The sequence below is a fragment of the Chenopodium album genome, chromosome 12, assembly GCF_948465745.1.
Source record: "Chenopodium album chromosome 12, dcCheAlbu1.1, whole genome shotgun sequence".
NCBI lineage: Eukaryota > Viridiplantae > Streptophyta > Magnoliopsida > Caryophyllales > Amaranthaceae > Chenopodium > Chenopodium album.
In genome coordinates, this window is record NC_137845.1 from 41,392,924 (window position 1) to 41,414,212 (window position 21,289).

General features: G+C 35.8%; 1 protein-coding gene and 1 non-coding gene across 5 annotated transcripts in view; both read right to left on the minus strand.

The window, feature by feature from the left end:
• Positions 1-3,120: 3,120 nt before the first annotated feature.
• LOC145572397 (uncharacterized) overlaps positions 3,121-21,289 on the minus strand; it is a 38,805-nt gene continuing 20,636 nt past the window's right edge. For all 4 annotated transcript variants that reach the window (XM_081631374.1, XM_081631372.1, XM_081631371.1 and 1 more), the window contains exons 10-14: positions 15,051-15,127; positions 14,908-14,957; positions 5,295-5,379; positions 3,838-3,936; positions 3,121-3,481 (exon numbers count right to left, since the gene is read on the minus strand). In XM_081631374.1, coding sequence (XP_081487500.1) covers positions 3,224-3,481; positions 3,838-3,936; positions 5,295-5,379; positions 14,908-14,957; positions 15,051-15,127 — 569 coding nt within the window. In that variant the 3' untranslated portion in view covers positions 3,121-3,223. The remainder of the gene's footprint in view (positions 3,482-3,837; positions 3,937-5,294; positions 5,380-14,907; positions 14,958-15,050; positions 15,128-21,289) is intronic.
• LOC145573484 (small nucleolar RNA R71) lies at positions 8,475-8,580 on the minus strand. The gene has a single exon (XR_014097494.1). It is a non-coding gene; the product is annotated as a small nucleolar RNA R71 (small nucleolar RNA).

Genomic DNA, 21,289 nt, shown 5'->3' on the forward strand with positions numbered 1-21,289 from the left:
TATTATCAGCCATATTTCAACAAATAACAGAAGACAAAGAAACAGTACAGAATCTAAAAACCTAACACTATGAACAATAACAATAACTTTCGATAAAAGTAGGTTTATATAACAAATTTTTTATAAAAAAATTTTAAAAATAAAGCTTTATATAGAATAAGAAACACTACAACATTTTCAAAAAAACTGAGACATTTAGCAAGACTTATTAATTAAGTAGTTAACCCTTATTCATTAAGTAATTATCGAAAAAGTATCTAGTCCTTATTAACTACACTATTAGGTAATTATTCGCAACGTAGCTAAATCTTAGGCATTTAAATTTTAATGGAAACCAAACAAGTCACACAAATAATACAACCAAACCAAAAACACGCGCGCATCGTGCACAAGAGGACGACTAGTAATATTAAAGTGTAGCTTTTTGCAAAAATGGAAATGTAACGCTTATTAAAATATGGTCGCGTTTGGTAAGTGTAACACTTATTAAAACACGGAGGGAGTATCAAATATTAAAAAAAAAAAAAAACATATTAGCCAACAAAAGAAATATATTAGCCAACACAAAAAAAATATATCAACCAACAAATGAAGCATATCAGCCAAGCTTGCCGCACGTAATTATGCGTACGGCAATCCGAACGGTAATACCTTCTCTTTATTTAAACCACTTTGAATAATGTTAGTGACTTATGCATAAGAAAATGTATAGTCTAGTGTTACAAAACTTCATTACCCAATAGTGACCGGGCGTTGCTCTTGGTTGCTACTTTTACAGTCGTGAAAATAGTAAAATTTCTGTAAGGTTTTTTAAAATTGAAATCAACATTGTCAAACCTACCGTCGTATGTTTTCACCCAAAAAAAAAAAAAAAAATCAACCGTCGTAAATTACTTTTTTTGTTTTCCACCATTGTTATGTTTTGAGTTAAGTATAAAACAAGGGACTCAATTCTTGCAAAATGTGGGGAAAGGGGACTCTATTTATTTTATAGAGAGAAAAGGGACTGGGCTAGAATGAGTTTGGGTTTTCGGTGGGTTCTAATTAATTAAGGGAAAGAATTGAGTCCCCTTGGTTAAAGAATTGAGTCCCCTTGGTTAAACAATTGAGTCAATTTGGTCAACTAAAAAAAAGGAGTATGTTTTTTTTGTTTTTTTTTTTTGGTAAATATTTTAATTTAAGACCAATAAAAAAAAAAGTTCCTTACTCTTTTTGGAACAAAAATAAAGCATAAAATTACAATACTTTGAATGTTTATTTTCTTCATCATCTTCATTACATCCTCGACCTTCTAACTCCACATTTCTCTTTAATTAAAATTATGACCATCTCATAAACTAACTCTGACTCACGTGGACTGTCAACCAACCTACCACCTAATATAATCACACCCATCCACTTGTTTATAGTTTGGGCATATTAGAAATCTCATAAAAGGATGCTTGACTTTCTTAGAAACTCTCCTTAATGACCTTCTATTGCAATATACACTAGGCTTATCGATAATTTTTTTAAAAAAAAAAAAAAAATTAGGGCCCTACAAGCCTTCACTAAAATTACGATGTGTGCTTCTACTACAAATACAAGACAAATAAGCTACAAACCAGAGAGATGAAGAACATTAAAAAATTATTAAAAGAATACTTTTTTTGGATAACAAACATTAAAAAAATTTCAAGAACAAAGCTTTTGTATTGTTGTTGTACTTTCTTAATTTCAAACAGCCATATTTTCAAAACAATCAGCAGAAATTATTAATGAAGGGATTGAATTTGTCTGGTTTAATCAAGGCAATAATGAGGGGACTTAATTCTTCTTGGGTTAAAGGTGAGTTAAGTCACCTGAAAATACCTCCTAACACCAGAAATTTAACCCTAGTCCCCTTTTCCTCTATAAAATAAATAGAGTCCCCTTTCCCCACATTTTGCAAGAATTGAGTCCCCTGTATTATACTTAACTCTTATGTTTTTTCGGTACTTGGAATGTTATTGTGCTGTATCAAAGAGAATTTAATTTAAAGTCATTTTACACGAAATTGAAATAGTATTGCAAATTAGTAAAGATATATAGGTCCTTCATTTTGTGTCTTTTGGCGTTTTGAGAATATCTATGTGTCTTTTTTTTTTTTTTTCTTTTTTTAATCAAGTTTTGTGGTTTGCACTTATATAATTATTATTATTTTTTTTATAGTTATAACATAATAGTTGGCATCCTTGTTATAAGAGGTTCGGTCTTCAAATCTTATTATCCTTTTATTTTTATAGGGAGTGATGTTGGTTGCTTGGGTGTGTGGCGTCATGAGATGTTAGGTTGGTGGCATGACGTAAGAAAAAAAAAAATCTACGTGACACGGACGTTTTTAGGGAAAATTGACCAAATTGGTAAATAAAAAACACCCTTAGTGCCAATTTGGTAAAAAAATTAACTCGGACGACAATTTGGTAAAAAAAGTTAACGCTAAGCGATAATTTAGTAAATAGAATTATCTCAAGCGACATTTAACTCAAAAAATACAAAAATTTCCGACAAATTACTCGCGAATGCTTAAATTAGTTTGTTTTTCGTAGTTTTTTTTACCAACCTTTTTTATGAAAAAAAAAAAAAAAAAAAAAAACTTGTTAAGTATCAATTTTCACTTAAGTTTCATACCCTTACTACTGAAATGTTTTAAAAAAGGGATTGGAAATAAATTTGGTATCGGAATTTAGCAAAATAAAAAAGAGATATTATTATTAATTTAAAATTTTAAAAGGAAAAAATAAATTTAAAGACACAAAAACAAATTAAATTAGGAATTTTAAAGAGTTTGTCGGAAAAAATTAGATTTTTTGGTCTAAATGTCGCCAAAATTTATTATTTTTACCAAATTGTCGCATATGGTTAGCTTTTTTTACCAAATTATCGCCAGATAAAGTTTTTTTACCAAATTATCGTTAAGGGTCTTTTTTATTTACCAATCTGGTCAATTGGCCGACATTTTTAGGAACTTCTTTTAATATATTAGTGTAGATTTGTTCAAGCATGCAATGATATTAATGAAGAGATAAATAGTACTCCCTGCATATTTTTTTAATTGAAATATTTCTTCTAAATACGTATGCCGATGCAAAACTTTGACCAACAATATCTTTTATTATCAATTAGTAAAACTTATAATAATTAAAATTTAGTACATCACCAGTAATTGGTGCTTGGTAGTTATTCGAATGCCAAAATAATATGATTAGGTGTCATATAATTGCCTTTCTACATTACCAGCTATCTTTTTACACAACATCAATCTATACATGGGAGCCCCACGAGCAAGGACATGTCGTTCCCAATCAGACCGAACTCCAAATGGATTTTCTTTAAGCCATCCTCCTGGGCCTGCTATCATACTCTTATCATCATAGGCAATGACAAGCTTACTCTTTCCTTCATCTAAGAATTGCTTGCGCATTCTCATCGCAACTTCTTCAATATCTGACTGAAGAAACACCTACAATATGACAGAATTGGGGGATGGGGGAAGCTTATACATGTCAGCTTGAAGGTCAAAAATATAGCAGCAGACTAAAGATTGAATTTACAGAAGCAGCAAAGATATATATATATATAGTCCAAATAAGGAATATGTGAATCGTACACAACTTAACAGCTTACAGATGTCCACCCCCCTTCCCCCTCACCTGGTCAAGCCCTCCAACATAAATGTAGTGATTCAAAACAATAAGATACTCAGTCAAAAAGTAGCCGTGCCAGTTGTTGTACAGCAAGTACGTAATATAGGGGGTGCCCAGGAAATAAAATTTTGATAAAGGAATTGGTAAAGATAGTACTGTAAGATTATTCTACCTTCCCACCGGGAGCAAGCTCATCGGCTATGGCTTCAACTAGCGACCTCTTCACCATCCTCCATCTATGCTCAGGTCCATTGAAATCAGGGTTAGGACACTGTAATATAACAAACAGTTAGCTGGAATGCTGAATATATAATCTTTTCGAAGATAGCACAATGAATCTTAATGAGACAAACTAGCAAGCAGTCATATCTAAGAGAGCAACAGCAAAGTGCACCATGTGAAAGGCATTAGCTACGAGAAAATCAGCTCTAATAAAATTATAAATTAACACATACCACAAAACTAGTTCCGACACAGTCTAGGAAAAATATGCTTGGGTTCCAAATCAATATTTGAATACTTACAGATGCAACAGACAGGCAATTCAGCTTAGGATTCTATTGAGGCTGATGCGTGTTAAGTCACATCAGAGAAATGATGCATTTGATTTCGTTTTAGTTCATATTAACAGAATTCGACATATTCGAGTCGACCGTCAATTAATTATATACGGAAAAAAAAAAAAAAAAAAAAAAAAATCATTCTAACATATTAAGTTTTGGATAAATTTGATCAAATCAAGCCAATTTCAGTTTTGTACAAGATTGGGTTTCTTGGTTCAGGTCGAGTTCAGGTCTCATGCAGATATCTGAAACTAGTTATCTGTATGGGTAAGTAGGGTCAAGTTTACTAACTTTATTTATTGTATACAGATCACCAATATTGTATTTGATTGTTCATTCACCCCGATTGAAACTATTTTTTAAGTACCCAATCTTATCCAACATAGTTGCACTGAAAGAATGCTGAATACAATGAGTTTGACAGAAGTGTGCTAATTAATACAGAAATTTGTTGACTGACAAGCATACAAGTGAGCACAGATGTCACACATAATATCTCAATTCTGTAGGATTTTAACAGAAAAGTGGTGCACTACATAATTTTAAGCACCAGTTTTGATGGTTTAGATAGCTCCCGTGAAGAGGCAGTTCCGCCACGCCTTGGTATTCTGGATAGAGCAGATTGCATGGGAGTGTATAGTCTACTGCTAATAACAAATACATATTACTTGAGAAGAGGGTAAGGGGAATTATATAAATATAACTGGAGTTTTATATAGCATTACTAGCTAAAGCCCAAGTTACTAAACTGCTAAACATATTAATGGATACCGGTGGAGCTACAATGATTACGACATACACTAAGACTTTGAGTGCTAATGCTTGAGTGCAAAACCTACAAAGACAATAACACAATCTAGACAAAGGAAAATGAAGCAAAAAATTGCTGAGAATGTAGGTATGGAAGATTTACATTTGCATGTACAAAATAAGAAAAATCTGTTCTAAAGGCTGAAAGTATATGACAGCTCTAGAAACACTATCAGTCACAGTTTCTGACAGTGGGGTATACGTATACCTTACATCAATATACAAAAATTATAACAATAATTTTATATTTACTTACTTGAATTGAAACAAGAATGAGTCGTCCTGGATAACCGGAGACAATGGTCCGAAACGTTGATGTAGCATTTGTTCCTATGAAGTGTCTTATCACAGATAAAACCAAAAGCAAAACCAAGTTAGTTTAAAAATTGGCCTTTAAATATTTTACAGGACTGAACAATGTAATTAAAGCCACTGAAGAGAGAATTGGCATATCATGCATGTGTTATAGACAGAAGTCGCTGTTTCAGTTGAGTGTAATTGTGCTGTTTCCTATCCATAAGAAGGATTATAATCGTATTCAAGGCTTGAAAATCTATTCTCACTTCAGTTCTATGCTTATGCAATTCAAGCCAATATGCTTATGCAATTCAAGACAAACCGTAATACAGATCTCATAAAAACTGCAGACTAATATAAAGGAAGCTAGATTTACAACATCACGGCCCAAGTGTATATATATATGTGCAAATGTCTTATCAGATAGGTTAAGACAAATAAACAGGGTGTCAAATATTTTTTGACAATTAAATAAGTAGATGAGCTGAAAAGTTCTGGCATTTCTTTTGCATAGGTAACCAGACCCCTCTTGATGCCTTTAACTTTTCTTTTTTGATTTATTTTTTCAGTTTTTGAAAAAAATTAATTAAAACAGTCCTAACTATAGAAAACTTTCTTTAAACAGTGCAACATTTTGATTAACTAAGGCTAGTCCTAACCACGGGGAATACATTTCTAAAAGGGTCCTTGAGTCCCTTGACCAAACAGTTAAGAATGACAAAAGAGGAACAAATATGTTTTGTTTTTGTTTTTTTTTTTTTTTTCAAAGGAATGCTAGGAGAAAGAGCATCAATGATTATAAAGTGATCCCAGGTGAGAGTAAGGCAACCCAACATAGACATTTGATGCTTAATTTTCGAGGTAGAAGATGTATAAGGTAGAGAAGATCACAAAGTAAGACTAGTGGCAACTAGGGGTGAAGCAAAAAAAAAATACTGTAGATAATATGCCCACTACAACTATTAGGTCATGTAATATGGATACATATATGTATTCAATATGGAATAAATTGGATAGAGATAAGTGTACTACCGAATATGGACACATTGGTGAAACACAGAAGAGTGACAAGTGAAAAAGATCAAACACGTGTTCTATAATATTTGTTACAAGAGTTGTTAGAGGAATGAGAACAACAAGTAGTATAAAGAGGATAAAGAAGCTAAAACAGAACCATAGATGGTCATATGACATGTAAAAGCAAAGGTGAATCAGGACCTTTATGCAAGCCTGGATTTGAAAAAATGGCATTAATAGACTTGCATATCTGAGAGTATGAAGAAACAAGATTATTTTTGAAAGGTAAGTGTGTGAAGAGTTTAAGGATAACTGGAGGCCCTACTTTGATATAGATGGGAATGAAGAAAGGCCCTATGTCATCCCTATTGAGGTTTAGAAAGGTCAAGTTAAACGATTGGCGACATTTTGGGGAAGTTTAAAATGCCATTGGAAAAGTATTTTACTCTCTTTTTGTAAGAATAATAGTATGAAACTTTGGGAGAAATTTATTGAACAAATGCTAAGAAGTTGTGTGAAGATCTCGGGAATAGGAAGATCAAATATTAGGATAAGAAGGATTTACTTATGGTTTTCTTTGACGTACACAATGCTTATGATAAGGTACAAATGAAAATACTTTGGTGGGATTTAACAGAGAGCTCAATATTGTGGTAATAATTGATATTAATAACGACATAAATGAGGGAGCTAGCAAGACTGGTAGCCATGGGAAGAAGAAGAGTACCTTATCACGATTAGAATACATCAAGGTTTTATGCTTTGTCTTTTTCTTTTTACCAATTAAGACATTCAAACTCAAGTTAAGTTTAAAAAAATATACCATGGTGCATGACATTTGCAGGTGTTAATTGATAAGACGAAAGAAGGGATGGAAAGTAATTTGAAATAGTGGAGACAGAAGTTGGAATCTCCAAGCTAAAGAGTAAGATGAAATTGGATATAATATTTAAAATCAGGGAGGCCACGGCAATCACATTGGATGGGAGGATAGTAAGGTTTTAATTTCTTTTGTCATCTGATAAGTGGTCTATTTATTGTGGTGATTTTAACTCGATTTTGTAATCTTTTCCCCTCTTTCTAACCCCCTTTTGTATATAAATGTTGCATTTTGGCAATGCCACTTTTTCATGTATGTATATGTTCATGCTTTTAGGTTTAGGAGATGCTCAACTCTGAAATAAGCAAGAGCGGGCGCGCACTCTCAAAGGAGCGGGTGCTCCAAGTTGCTCTGCTATAATCTGCCTCTAGTCTGAAACAAGAGGAGCGGGTGTGCAGCCCCTGTTATCTTGAATCTGCCTCCATCTGAAGACATGAGGAGCAGGCGCGCATATCCCGTTCTTTGTGGACCGAACTCTTATCATTGTGCTTGGTTTGTGAGATGTTTGTTTATAAATGTGTTTGAATGAGTGTGGAATGTGCGACCGTTCAAATGCCCATCAAAATGGCGCCATTACCGGGGAACGGTGTTGTTAATTGCTAATTGATTGCTTGAGTCTAGTTCATCATTAAAAGAAAAATACAAAAAGAGTTTATTTCTTTTTGGCTATATTTATAGCCTTGTTGCTAATTGCAATTGTTGTATGTGTATGCACAGAACCCATCTCAGGATTTTGGTACCTTACGATCCAGAGATTTAACGAACTTATAGAAGGAGAGCCGGCTATAGGCCCTTGAATACTTCCCTAACTAGAGAGTTTAATTTCGAGGAACAACAAGAATAAATGGGTGAACCACCACCACCACCACAAAGACCTTTGAAGGAGTTGGGAACTTTAGGAGCTTATAGAGCTTCAAGTGGGATTGCTCCTCCAAGACCAATGATTTTGAGATTCAGCCCATGATGATAAATTTGATTGAAAGACGGCAATTTAGTGGAGCAAAGCTCGAGACCCCCTTTCACACTTGAACGAGTTTGAGAAATATTGTAACACGATCAAGGTGAACAGGGTCTGGGTCTCTGTCTCTGAAGAGATTGTGAGATTAAAGCTTTTTCCTTTCTCCCTAATAGGGAGAGCTCATGAGTGGCTTGAGAAGGAGGTAAGGCCCAATCCTTTAAGAACTAGGGATGAAGTCACCACGTCTTTCCAAGCGAAATTCTACTCTCAATAGAAGACGGCCGAAGCAAGGGCATTGATCCAAGGCTTCCGGCAAAGAGCTAGTGAAAGCATATATGAGGCATGGGAAAGGTATAGAGAATATCAAAAGGAGTGTCCTCATCATGGTATTCCCACATACCAAGCCCCCAAGGGAAGACTAGTTTAGATGCGGGAGCCGGTGGATCGATAATGAACAAGACAGAGAAGGAAGTGATAGAGATCATAGATGATGTTGTGAGGCGCCATATGGATTGGCAAGAAGGGGAAAGGGAGTCCTCAAGCAAAGAAGGGAATGTGATTTACTCCATCGATCACCTCAATGCTATCAACAATTTAACATCTCAAATCACCGCAAGGAGATGACATCAATCAAAGCCAAGCTTGATTCTCCTTCTTCACACCAAGAGCATCCCTCCCAATCTAAGGGGAGAGGTATGAATTCTAATCCTTCTACTTCTACTTCTACTTCTAATAACATGCCTAGTAGGTGTCTTTTATTTGAAAATTGTGGCTCTTATGATCATGATACTTCTTCTTGCACTTATGATTCCCAACCCCAACCCCAATATAAGGATGGTAATGAACTTGAAAATGAACATGTCAATGCTTTATCTTATGATAATAGACCTAGATGTGACAATCAAAGGCATCTACCACCTAATCAAAGAGGGCAAGGGGGAAATTCCTATAATCAATTAAATAATGATATGATTACCATAACCAAAACCAAGGGGGTAATACGAACCAAAGGGACCAAAATCTCCAAGGTAACTACAACCAACAAGGTGGTTATGGTAACCATAACCATAATAATCAAGGGAACTATGGGAATTAAAATCAATATCACCAAGGATGAAACACTAATGCTAGGAACAACTGGAATAATATCAACAATTAAGGGTTTTCTAATCAAAATGCTTTTAATTCCAATGTGAGAGGTACTAGAGCTCCCCAAGATATTTATTATGCATATGCACCTCCACATAGACCTAATTTAAAGGAAATGATAGAAAGTCAAACAAAGATGTTAAACACTTTCATGGCCACTAGTGACAAGAAATTTAGTGAAGTAATTACTCATAATAAAATGCTTGAAACACAAATTTCTCAATTGGAAAATGCTTCAAAGGAAGGGGCTAACACTTCCAAACTTCCACCCCAAGGGCTAGACCCAAAGAGACCCGTCAATGCTATAGCAACTAGGAGTGGGAAGATTTTGGAAGAGAGTGTCCCCAAAGAAAAACTATGAGTAAGTGAGCATAAGTGAGCCTCCATTTGAGAGTGAGTTTGTGCATAAAAGAGAGAGCTTTTGATAATGAGAAAGAGAAAGAAAAAGAAGAGGGGAGAAAGAAAGAGATTTGGATATTACGGAAAAGAAGAGGGGAGAAAGAAAGAGATTTGGATGTTAGGGAAAAGAAAAGGGGAGATAGAAAAAGATTTGGATATTAGGGTTTTAGATTGTTAGGGAAAAGAATCATCAACTCATCAATCATCACAATTATCATCAAAAAGAGACCAAGGGCAAACCAACCATGTCATGCATTCAACCATCAAGATATCCAACCTCAAATAGACCAAAGCTAATATAGATGAAACACGCTCTAAAGCACACATATAATAGTAAGTATGGCAAACACATCAACATGCAATCCTTTTAGCCTAGGCATGTCATATAATCATGAAAAGAACAACGACCAACCTAAAATAGGCACGCAATCTAGAATATATTACAACACAAAACAAACCACAAGTCCCAGAGGCTAAACTAAGCCTCACATGCCAAACACTCAACATCTAGGCTCAAACTTCTCAATACATGCACAAAAATAGCATCACAAATAAGCACATACACTATCAAAACCGAAAACCACCCCTATGCACAAGGACCACAAGACCCCCCAAAGCTAGACATTTGCTTATCGTTCCCATAATAAAATGTACATAATAAGAAACATCATCCTCCGAAGCTAGAAATCGACACTGGCCTCGGTGTTAAAAATGATGGGAACGGAGAAAAGGGAGCGGTAACTACAAATGTCTACATATCACCCCCATCATCCTCTCTTGGCGGCGATGGCCTGTATAATTTGGATCTACATCACTGGTATAAGAGGGATGATCAATATATGGAGGAAGATCTTAGTTGGGACAATTTTGATAGTGGCCGAAATCCGAAGCACTACTCTCGCCCCAACCACCATCATACCCGGGTTTCAACCCGAAGTATCCCCTTAAGGGATGGTTATCGATGTCCTTTGGGGTCATATTACCACAAGTCTCGGGGACATGGTAATAAGAAGGGTCCCCCCTAAAGTCACAACCCCCGGGTTGTGTTTGTGTATAATCGAAAGGAAGATAGGATCGTAACTCCGAAATGGAGCTACGGGGCCCTTGCCAATAGCAGTAGGTGGATTGGTTATTGTTCCAACCCGGAATCAACCCTTCTTGAACGAGGCGGTAAGGGTAGTTGACATAGGAAGGAAAGTCTCGCCTTTCAACTTGGTTTTGATATGTCATCTCAGACACGTAGCTTTGGTATTCATTTGCTTGTAAAATTCTTTGGTTGGTTAGATTGAGTTGGTTGAAAGTAGATTCTAGGTCAAAGGAAGAAGAAGAAGAAGAAGAACCACCCATGAATCGTGGAATAGTGAAATTGCTATGGCGACGAGGTTGGGATGGTTGGTCAGGGTTGGGAACTCCCGCAGGGATTGGCTCAATTGGCACTTACCAACTGTTCCCCGCGGTGTTCATCAGCGCTGCATTTGTAAGCATGCAACGATGCTTACTCTTGACCAAGAGTATCGTGTCCGCGACCATGGATTTCAACAAGCATATGCATTGATGAAAGTCCACCAATGTTAAGAACATTGGAACCATTTACCGGGACCAATTGGTCAAAGTAGTTGGTATAACCCAATGCCTTTGCGATGATCGCGATCATATCCCTGCATTTTATCTCTTCTCTTAACTCGGTACTCTTCCTTATTTCTATACACCTCTTTATAAACAAGTATCCCATATTTACATTACCCTCAAGATCCCCTCAAATCAAGAAGCTATAAAGAGGCATTTAATCCCCTCTTTAGTAAGCTTCCTAAGGTCTTGCATCGAAAAGCAAGCATACCCCATAATTCGCATGAATATACGGAGCACAAGGTGGCTAGCATGGCTAGACCGGGTAGTAAAGTTGCGATACCCCATTATAGTATTCCACCAAACTTGCTCTTCATAACTCGAGAGGTAGAAACTATCGGGGTCGTAGATTTGGTTGAGGGTAGGCCATTCGAAGATTTCGTTGAGGCGTGTTAAAGTTAGGGTCTTTTCGGAGTTGAAAAGCCTAAATTTAATATTGCACTCAAGAGGCTCCCCTTCACCGCTTATTCGACGCATAGAAATATATGAAAGGAATAGTGTGATTGACTCGTAGGTTAGTTCCCTTTTCTTAAGGAATTCTGACCATCCGAAATTGTCCGCCACACGTCGAACTTCTTCATCAACCCCTAGTTTTTGGCATGCTTCTTGGTCATAGAATCTAGTTGGAAGAATTTTTCTTTCTGAAGCTCGGAATGTACTTTCTTATGCTAAACACTGCTCCTCCCCCAATTAGAATCCCTGACAAGCATAAGAAAATACATTTCGAGCTTAAAAAGAAAAATTCTTCCAACTAGATTCTACGACCAAGAAGCAAAAAACTAGGAGTCAGTGAAGGAGTTCGAAGTGTGGTAGACAATTTTAGATGGTCCTTAAGAAAAGGGAACTAGCCTACGAGTCGATCACACTAACATTCCTTTCATATATTTCTATGCGTCGAATTAGCGGTGAAGGGGAGCCTCTTGAGTGCGAAATTAAATTTAGGCTTTTCAACTCCGAAAAGACCCTATCTTTAACACGCCTCAATGAAATCTTCGAAAGGCCTACCCTTGATAGTTTCAACCAAATCTTTGACCTTGATAGTTTCTACCTCTCGAGTTATGAAGAGCAAGTTTGGTGGAATACTATAATGGGGTATCCCAACTTTACTACCCGGTCTAGCAATGGGATTGTGAGGGGTTAGGTGCAAAGGAAGACATAAAAAATTTAGAGGGCGATTAGGAGTGGACATGAGTCTATTAGAAATTAAGGAAAAAATAGTGTGTTGGATGGGGCGGAGTAGTGGTAGAATGCACACAACATAAGCGCATAACATAACTTTACATATACATTTTTTTCCTTCTCATTCTTTTTTTACTAAAACATTGTGTTTTGCAAACTTTTCTCCCTTAAGAATATTATATTAAGGAAAAATTGCAAAAAACCACCTTATATAACACTTTTTTTTTGTAAAAAAATACCTTATAAAAATTTTCTCGTGAAAGCACACCTAATCTGGTTTTCAATTTTATAACACAACTTATTTTTTGCGAAATAACATCTTAACTTGATTTTCGGTGTTTGACTTGGTTTTCCGACGTTGATTTTGCACGTGTGGGTCACGTGATCTCATAAAACCATTTTCCTTTATATTTTTCCCCTTTCCCTCACCAACACCACCTCACCGCCATCACCACTTCACTGCTACCCCCGCCAACACCACCTCACCGCCACCACCACCTCACTGCCACCCTCACCAACACCATCTCTCCCAATAAATCTACTCCCATGAAATTTCAGCTTGGTTAATTCACCCTCATCCACCCAAAAACCCCACCCACCTCCTCACTCCCTTCCTCCATTGAAGCCCAATATTGCAAGCACATTAAAAAAAAAAAAAAAAAAAAAAAAAAATTGAATCAAAGACCATATTGGTGGCATTATTAACATATTGGCCCCTCGAAATTACTGCGAATTTCATCATAAACACATCGGTGGGCATAAATCAGTCCAAAAATACAAACCTAAATTTTCAATTACAAACCCTAATTTATGAAATTTTGAAGACCTCACAAAATTAATAAGCAATTTCATTAATTAAACAACTTACTAGCCTCGAAATTAGGTTAATTGCAGCCATTTGAGCTCAATAATGGAGCTTCCTTCTTCAATTGAAAGTAATTGAGGCTTGTTTGAAAGAATAGAGGAAAGAGAAAGTTCAATTAAAGGGAAAAAGGGGAAAAATTAAGAAAGAGGGGTTTTGATCGGACCACGTGCGACTCACGTGAGGGTCAAAACCAAAGTCAAACACCAAAAACCAGGTTAGGGTGTTACTGCGCAAAAAAAAAAAGTGGTTTTAGGTGTGCTTTCACATGAAAATTTTTATAAGGTGTTTTTTTACAAACAAAGGTGTTATAAAAGGTGGTTTTTTTACAATTTTTCCTTATATTTATTACTTTCTTGATATTCTTCTCACACCTTTTCATTTTTTTCCCTAAAATTATTACAGTTTTATTTTTTATCCTCTCTTTACATCTCATCTTCACCTTCTTTTATAGAACTTCTTAAATTACTTTTTATCACATCCTCTTATTTTGGGTTTCCATTTTACACACTGTTCTTGTAGCACCATCACATTCCTCACTCTCCACCCAATATCCCATCCTTTTCCATTACCAACCCTTATCCTTCCCCTTTCATCTTTAGCCTAAAACCTTCCTATTCCCTTTGAAATAACTTCCTCCAAAATTTCAGGAACATGCACATCATTATTCATGAAGATGAAGAGTCAGAATTTGTTAAATTGCTTTTGAAAAACAACATATAATCATAAGGGTTTGTGGATTTCACAAACCACAACAAATTCATTTCTTAAATTTTCATCATATACATAATGTGAATATAAAGAGCTTGATTTAGTCAGTTTTGGGAATTTGAGAACTTGATGATTCAGCAATAGCAAGGAATAAATGAATGACGATAAATCATGATTTAGTCATACCTTCAATTACTAATGGTGGTCTATGGCTTTTCTTTTCCCTTTCTTCTAGGTAGCAGGAACCAGGCGATTGGGGAGAGGGCCAGAGTAAAATCTGTGGTAGAGGAAGGGAAGAGGAAGAAGGGCAGATAATTTACAGGTGGTAGCAGTGGCAGTGGCAGATAGTGGTGGGCCTGATCGGGCGAGTAGTGTGTGTTGTAGTTGATGTGAGGATGGGAGGGGCAGCAAGGGAGGATGGTTGGACAGTCGTGAAGAACAAAAGGGGTTAGGAAAAGAAACCTGGGATAAAAAATTTGTTTACCTATTTAACAAGTTGTAAGTCACAACTCACAAGAGACCAATTTTAGACTCAAAAGGACTATTCACAGTTTATCAATCAGTAGGTAGGAATATTTAGAAAGGATGAGAAACAGTTGGGAGTTTGGGGCTGTTATTGTCAGTTTTTCCTTTTTTTTTTTTTTTTTTTTAAAAAAAAATTTTATTTTATTATAACTTTATTAATATTATGTAAGATGGGTGAAAGAGTTGACAAAAAATCTAGCTGGTTAATGAAATTTCTGCAGATTCATAAAGCAATACTCCATATATAAAGGATAAGTTAGACATACAAATTCTTCAGTCCTGATTGATCTGCAGACTTCAGACAGCGATTGACCAACTGAAACAAGTTATATAGAGGTAGATTTAATATCCACATCTGCATAACAGCCAATTTGGGGGTTCACTGAATTGAATGGGAGCATGTTATAACCTTTTCATTGATCTCTAGACCGAGAAAATTTAGATCCTTCCGCATATTAGCCATTCCCATGAGAAATAATCCATTTCCTGCAATAATTGTAAACTTTTAGTCAGTGGTAGAAAATTCACACTCTTCTTTGGCATAATGATAATCTATTAGAATTAGAGACTATATACCAAAAAGGACACTACAACCTCTCAAGGCTCAACAATGTAAAAGTGCTACAAACAATGAATGCTGAAAACCAGAATCAATATGTTAGATGAAAGTAGATACAACTATCAAATAAGGTGCGGATCCGAGCGTTCCTTACTGTCCTAAGTTTCTATACAATTAATTAACTGTCAAAGATCAAATTAAAATCAAGTGCAGAAAAAATGCAGAACACTTTCACATCATTGGATTGTCACTTGCTGTTGGAAATCTATGTAATGTCAACAAAAGTTTCTCCATCTGCCTTAGGGGATAAACCGAAGCTGATTTGCACGGAGTATATAAGTAGTGTTTTCTACCTTTGTCCGTTAGATAGGGTGACTTTGCCCAAAGGGGTTGGGCAAGCAGGGCAAAGTTTTGCCAATGTTGAGAAAATTAGGATCTTGGTTCGTGTGAACTCACCCGATGGGGTCAGAGAACAACCTGAGGCGGCAACATGGATCTTCTCCTTATTTGTTTCCTTTTTCTTTCTCTCTAATTTGTACAACCCTTCAATTGCCAGATTCATTATTCAAAAAGATTGAACCCTATTTTGGGTGAACAGATTTGGAGGAAGTTGTGTTAACTCTAAGGGGTGTTCACCAATGGTGGCATATTTTGCTTCTAAGAACCACTGCACAACTCTACTCTTGATTTGAGATCTACAAATTCAATAAAGTTCTTTAATTTCTCTTACTATTTTTACTACAACTGTAACAGGCTAACAACAAACAATTTGAGCTCATAAGAATAATGCTTTAAAATTTATTCAAGAAAAGTTTAGCAACTTTCAAAATGTGACCACCATCTATATCATCTTTCCTAGGGATGCAAAAGAGTACATATTCATGTTAGCTTCACTTAGACAAGCTTCAACTACAAACCCATTCATTTAGCTGGTTATATGAATAAATCATTCATTGTTAGAAGTACTTGAGTGACAAGAAAGGAGATAGAAAATGAAAAGCGAGAAAAGTCCGACATAAAGAGAAATTAAAATCAAACTTTTTCCTTGTTTATATGTTTGATTGGTTTACTATAGTTTGGGAAGTGGAAGGAGTGATGATGGACCGAGCAGGCGTCATGACCAAGCCAGGCCTTGGCTTTAGGGGAATGCGATGTGCGGACGTGGGTGGGTTATGGATCCCTTATTTTTATGGTAATAGTCCTCTTTTTTAGTGCTTGTTGTTACAGGAATACTTATTTTGTAAATGTAGGGATTCTTTGACTAGCTTACCCCTTAATGATCCATAACTCTACCCATAACGGTTGGTTGTTACATTTCCTTTTCTCCTATAATTTAATCTTGTTCTTCCCAGCTTCTAATCTGCCACATACAATATACACCTCCTCCTCTAAACTACTTATGTTCTAATCTGTGCTCCATTCGGGTTTATGAGTGCATACAAATTTCGAAGTTTAGCTAATCATAGAGGGCTACTGCTTGACGCTTACTCCACCAGTGTGGAATCATGTTTTAGGACAATGGTACACCAGGTCACTATTGAGGATAATGCTTAAACAAGGGGTGAACAAGAGGTGTGAACGATATCACTTTCCCAAAAGTCACATTTCGACCCTAAACTATAGACCTGGTACCACGAAATTACTTAGGAGATACAACGAAGAACAATTGTAATTATGTGTAGTATAAAAACAATTGAATTGTAAATAATTGTTTGATTTTATGATGATGGATATAAGAGGAAAAAGAAAGCAAACAAAGATAATGAAAATGGAAGTTCCCAAAACTGATTTTCATTTCTTAAATTTTCATCATATACATAATGTGAATATAAAGAGCAACTCATAAGCAAAATAACCGTAAAAAAACGTTCAGCGTCAAGCCCAAAAATCGTTCGGGCCCGATCGGGCTAGGTTTCGCCTGATTGGGCAAACTCATCCTTGTCACCCAGATAGCATACGGGCCCGGTCTGTGCCTACCGGATTGGGCGACTGAACACGACCAACACAGCCTGTACGCGAGCTTGATAAGGCGGTGTTAGCTCAACCAGGCGGCACGACAACGTTTATGCTGCTTGCTCTCGCGCTCTATGGGGCGGCAAAACCCCTATAGGGCGAGCCTCCTTCGCTCTAGACCGAGGCTAATTGCTCTAATTCTGTTGCTAACTCAATTTGCTACACCATAACATAAGCATATTAAGCCATCAAACGTGACATTCATCTCTATATTCTAAATAATTCTACAATCCTCCCCAATTAAGAGTATTTAAAAAGATTCATTTCATATAAACATCATCACAAATACAATCTTATGCATACATGAAAGTGTACAAAGACTTGAACTTTCACTTAGTATAATACACATTACAAGAATCAATATTCAATCGGTATCATTAAACGTTTGAATCAACAACAACACAGATAGAAACTTGAAGATATTACACACATAAGATCAAATATTTGACACGTTATGGCCATGTGTCCATTAATAAGTACATCAAAGGTATGCCCTAATAACTTCTTAAAGCAACCAAACATCGTATTTATATAGTTAGATCCTTCACAAACATGCTCCCATGACAAATCACAATGTCAAAAGATCTATTAAGATAAACAACCTCTTATCATCAAAGTAAATCGAAACTTACCCAAGATAAATACAAGTTCCCAATAACCTAATAAGGAAATTAATCTTATTGAACTAAAAACCTAGCGTCTTATTGGGCATTAAGCTAAGATTTCCTTATTTGTGATTATCATCATAGGGCTCCAATCCCAAATTGATTGTCATCCTCTTATTAACATCTGTTGCCAATGCTTTTGTGAAATAATGAGCGAACATAGTCAAGGTTGCATTGTTATCATAACATATCACTATTCTGGTATTGGTTTTGGCAACAAAAGTATGTCAAACATGAGATCTGTCAACCATTCAGATAGTGAACACAGCAATGAACTTCGATGTCATTGTGGAGTCCGCAATGCAAGTTTGCTTCTTTAAAGCCCATGAGATAGCACCTCTCTCTTATATAGGAAAACCCAACCACTTGTGGAGCAGTGATCTTTATTAGTGATTCAACTTGCATATGAATTTCCTTCACTAACCGAAGGATATCCACAATATGACAAATCATAATCCATGGTTTTTCTCCAAGTACTTCAACAAACGTCGAATTGCTCGGCAATATAGTGTTGGAGACAGCGGAGGTATAATGATTATAAGGATCGAAAATATAAGAGAGATACACAGAAATAAAATATAAGAAATAAGCAAAGCTGCAACACCTACTTTATACAATGAAATAGAGCTTTCTCAAAATATTATTTTTTATTAATATTTTTGAGATACAAATATATCAAATGTTATTACAATATATATAATGTTTATCAGGTTAAAATAAGAGAGGTTGAAACTAACAAAATTCTAACCTTAGTTTAGAATTTTACGAAGACATATCTAGTAATTGCACCAAGGTATCTTTGTTAGAATTTTAAGATAGCAAAATATTATTTTTGTTACAAGGTATAAACAAAGATATAACCTTGAACCTAGGTATCTTATGCCTATTTTCTTGGTGCCTTGAAGATAACATAATATCCTTTTTGCGGCAGCAAAGCTAGGATTATTCGTAAATCTTGACACTACATTCAATGCTTGATCTATGTGAGGTCTTGTATGAGTTAAGTATAGTAAAAAAACCTACCAAACTTCTGTAATTATTAGCATCGACCTTATTAGCTCCATCATCTATTTTTCATTCAATGCCATAGGAATATTCACAAGTTTGCAATTCTCCTTATGAAATTTCTTTAGCAGATCCATTAAATATTTATCCTGATTAAAGAAAATTTCTCCCTTAGTTTGCATTTATTGAATTCTAAGAAAATGTTTTATGAGTTCTAAGTCTATCATTTCAAACTCTTGCATTATACTCTTTGAAATCATTAATGAGTTTCGTATCATTTCCAGTGTAGATAAGATCACCAACATAAATACAAACAATGAGAAAATGTCCATCATGTTTCCTTTAATGTATAGTGATGGTTTACTTGAACTCTTTTTGAATCTACTATTCATAAAATATTTGTCAATTCTACTATTCCATGCTTTTGGAGCTTGTTTAAGTCCATAGAGTGCTTTATGTAAATGATAAACTTTTTCTTCTTGACCTTGAATTTCATATCCTTGTGGTTATTCAACCTACACTTCTTCTAATACACCATTCAAAAATGTAGATTTCACGTCTGATACACATATGTTTTCATGGCTAACATTGTCTTCAATACGAGCTATTGGAGCAAACGTCTCATTGAAATCAACTCTAGGTAACAAGCCTTGCTTTGTGTTTCTGAATATTTCCATCTTAGTCTAGTTTTGTTTTATAAACCCGATTCAGACCAATAATATTATTACCTTAAGGGTAATCAACAAGCTCCCATGTCTTGTTTTTCTCAATCATAGCAATTTCTTCATCCATTGCTTTTATCCGAACATCATGAGTTGACACTTCTTTGTAGCTAGAAGGCTCACTTGCAAATAAAGAGAATGTTTCATGTCATTTGCTTTAGATAAATAACACTCATAATCATCTAGATAAGAAGGCCTCTTTCTAATTGTTTCTAGTAGATTCAAGACCGGAGAAGATGAGGTTTCTTGTGTTTGTGTATTTGGCACAACATTAGGAGATCTCTATAGACTGTTTACTACATCATTTATTGTTGTTGGAGGTGGGCCACGAGAAGTTATAGCTTCTTTTTGCACAAGAAAATGAACCATTTCATCATCCCATTTCCATTTTGTCGATTCTTCAAATATAACGTCTCCGGAGCCTATTAGCTTCTTGCTTATGGGTCTAAGGGACGATAGCCTTTTGATTCATCAATGCATCCCACAAAAAGATATTTTCTTCTTTTGGGATTGAACTTGTCTTTATCTTGATCTTTATTCAAGGCATATGCAATACATCCAAAAACTTTTAAAGGATTAACAACCGATTTTCTGTCGTTCCAATCATCATAAGAAGTCTTGTTACAAACAACTTTGGTTGGAGAACAGTTGAATATGTAAATAGCTGTGTTTACAGCTTCGGCCCATAATATTTTAGGAAGACTATGTAATAGATTAATTTTAGGAGGGGTAATTTGGGAAGTCTAGTATTATTATTAGGTCATGGTCCTTAGCCTTAGTATAAATAGATAGAGGGTAGAAAGAAGAAAAAATGCATGAATTGGGTTATTAGAAATAGAGAGTTGCAACCTCAAGTTGCTAATAGGAAGGAGAGTTGTAGGCTAAACCTACTACCTTTGTAAGCTTTCAGCCATTATCAAGCTTTTATCTTTAATAACCCTTTGAATTTACATAAAATTTATAATCAGAAAATCAATCGATAACAGTTGGTATTGAAGCGGTGGTCCTGTGACTACCCCTGATATTAAAAATAAAATAAAAAATAAAAATTCGAGCAATGCAGTTTGCTGGAACAGATGGCGCACGAGTCATGAAGAAATGGATTCATGAGGAATTTAAACACATTTCCCTTATAAGGGAGCGAGGAACTTCGGATCTCAAGGAGGATAAGAGAATCCGTTAGGAGCTTCAAATTCACGAATTCAATGGAAGAAACTCAGATGACTAGATCTTCCAAATGGAGGATTACTTTCATCTTTCATTTTTTCCAGTTGAATGAAGAGGAGAAGCTCAAGGTTTCCATCATCGGGCTTTGCGGCCAAGCATTGCAGTGGTTCGAATGTGAGCACATGTGGCTACCATTCTATGAGTGCAGGGATTGAAGGTTTAGCTGGTTTGTCAATTCTGTTCGGCGATGGCACAATCTGATTCCTGTTGTGGTCCCTCTCCAGCAGCGAGGTAATACATTAGAAGTGCAAGACCCTGTGGCGTGTGGATCTCGCAGGGAGCTGAGCACTTTCAAAGATGACTTACCTGAGGGTTTCACACACAACCCAACTGCAGTTGTATGCGAGGCAGGCCGTGTCGATGGGAAATATGGTGGTTCATGGGATTTGGATGGCGAGATGAATAGTGGAGGTAAGGGTTTTGGAAAAGAATTCAAATATGGTAGTAGGCTTGGAGA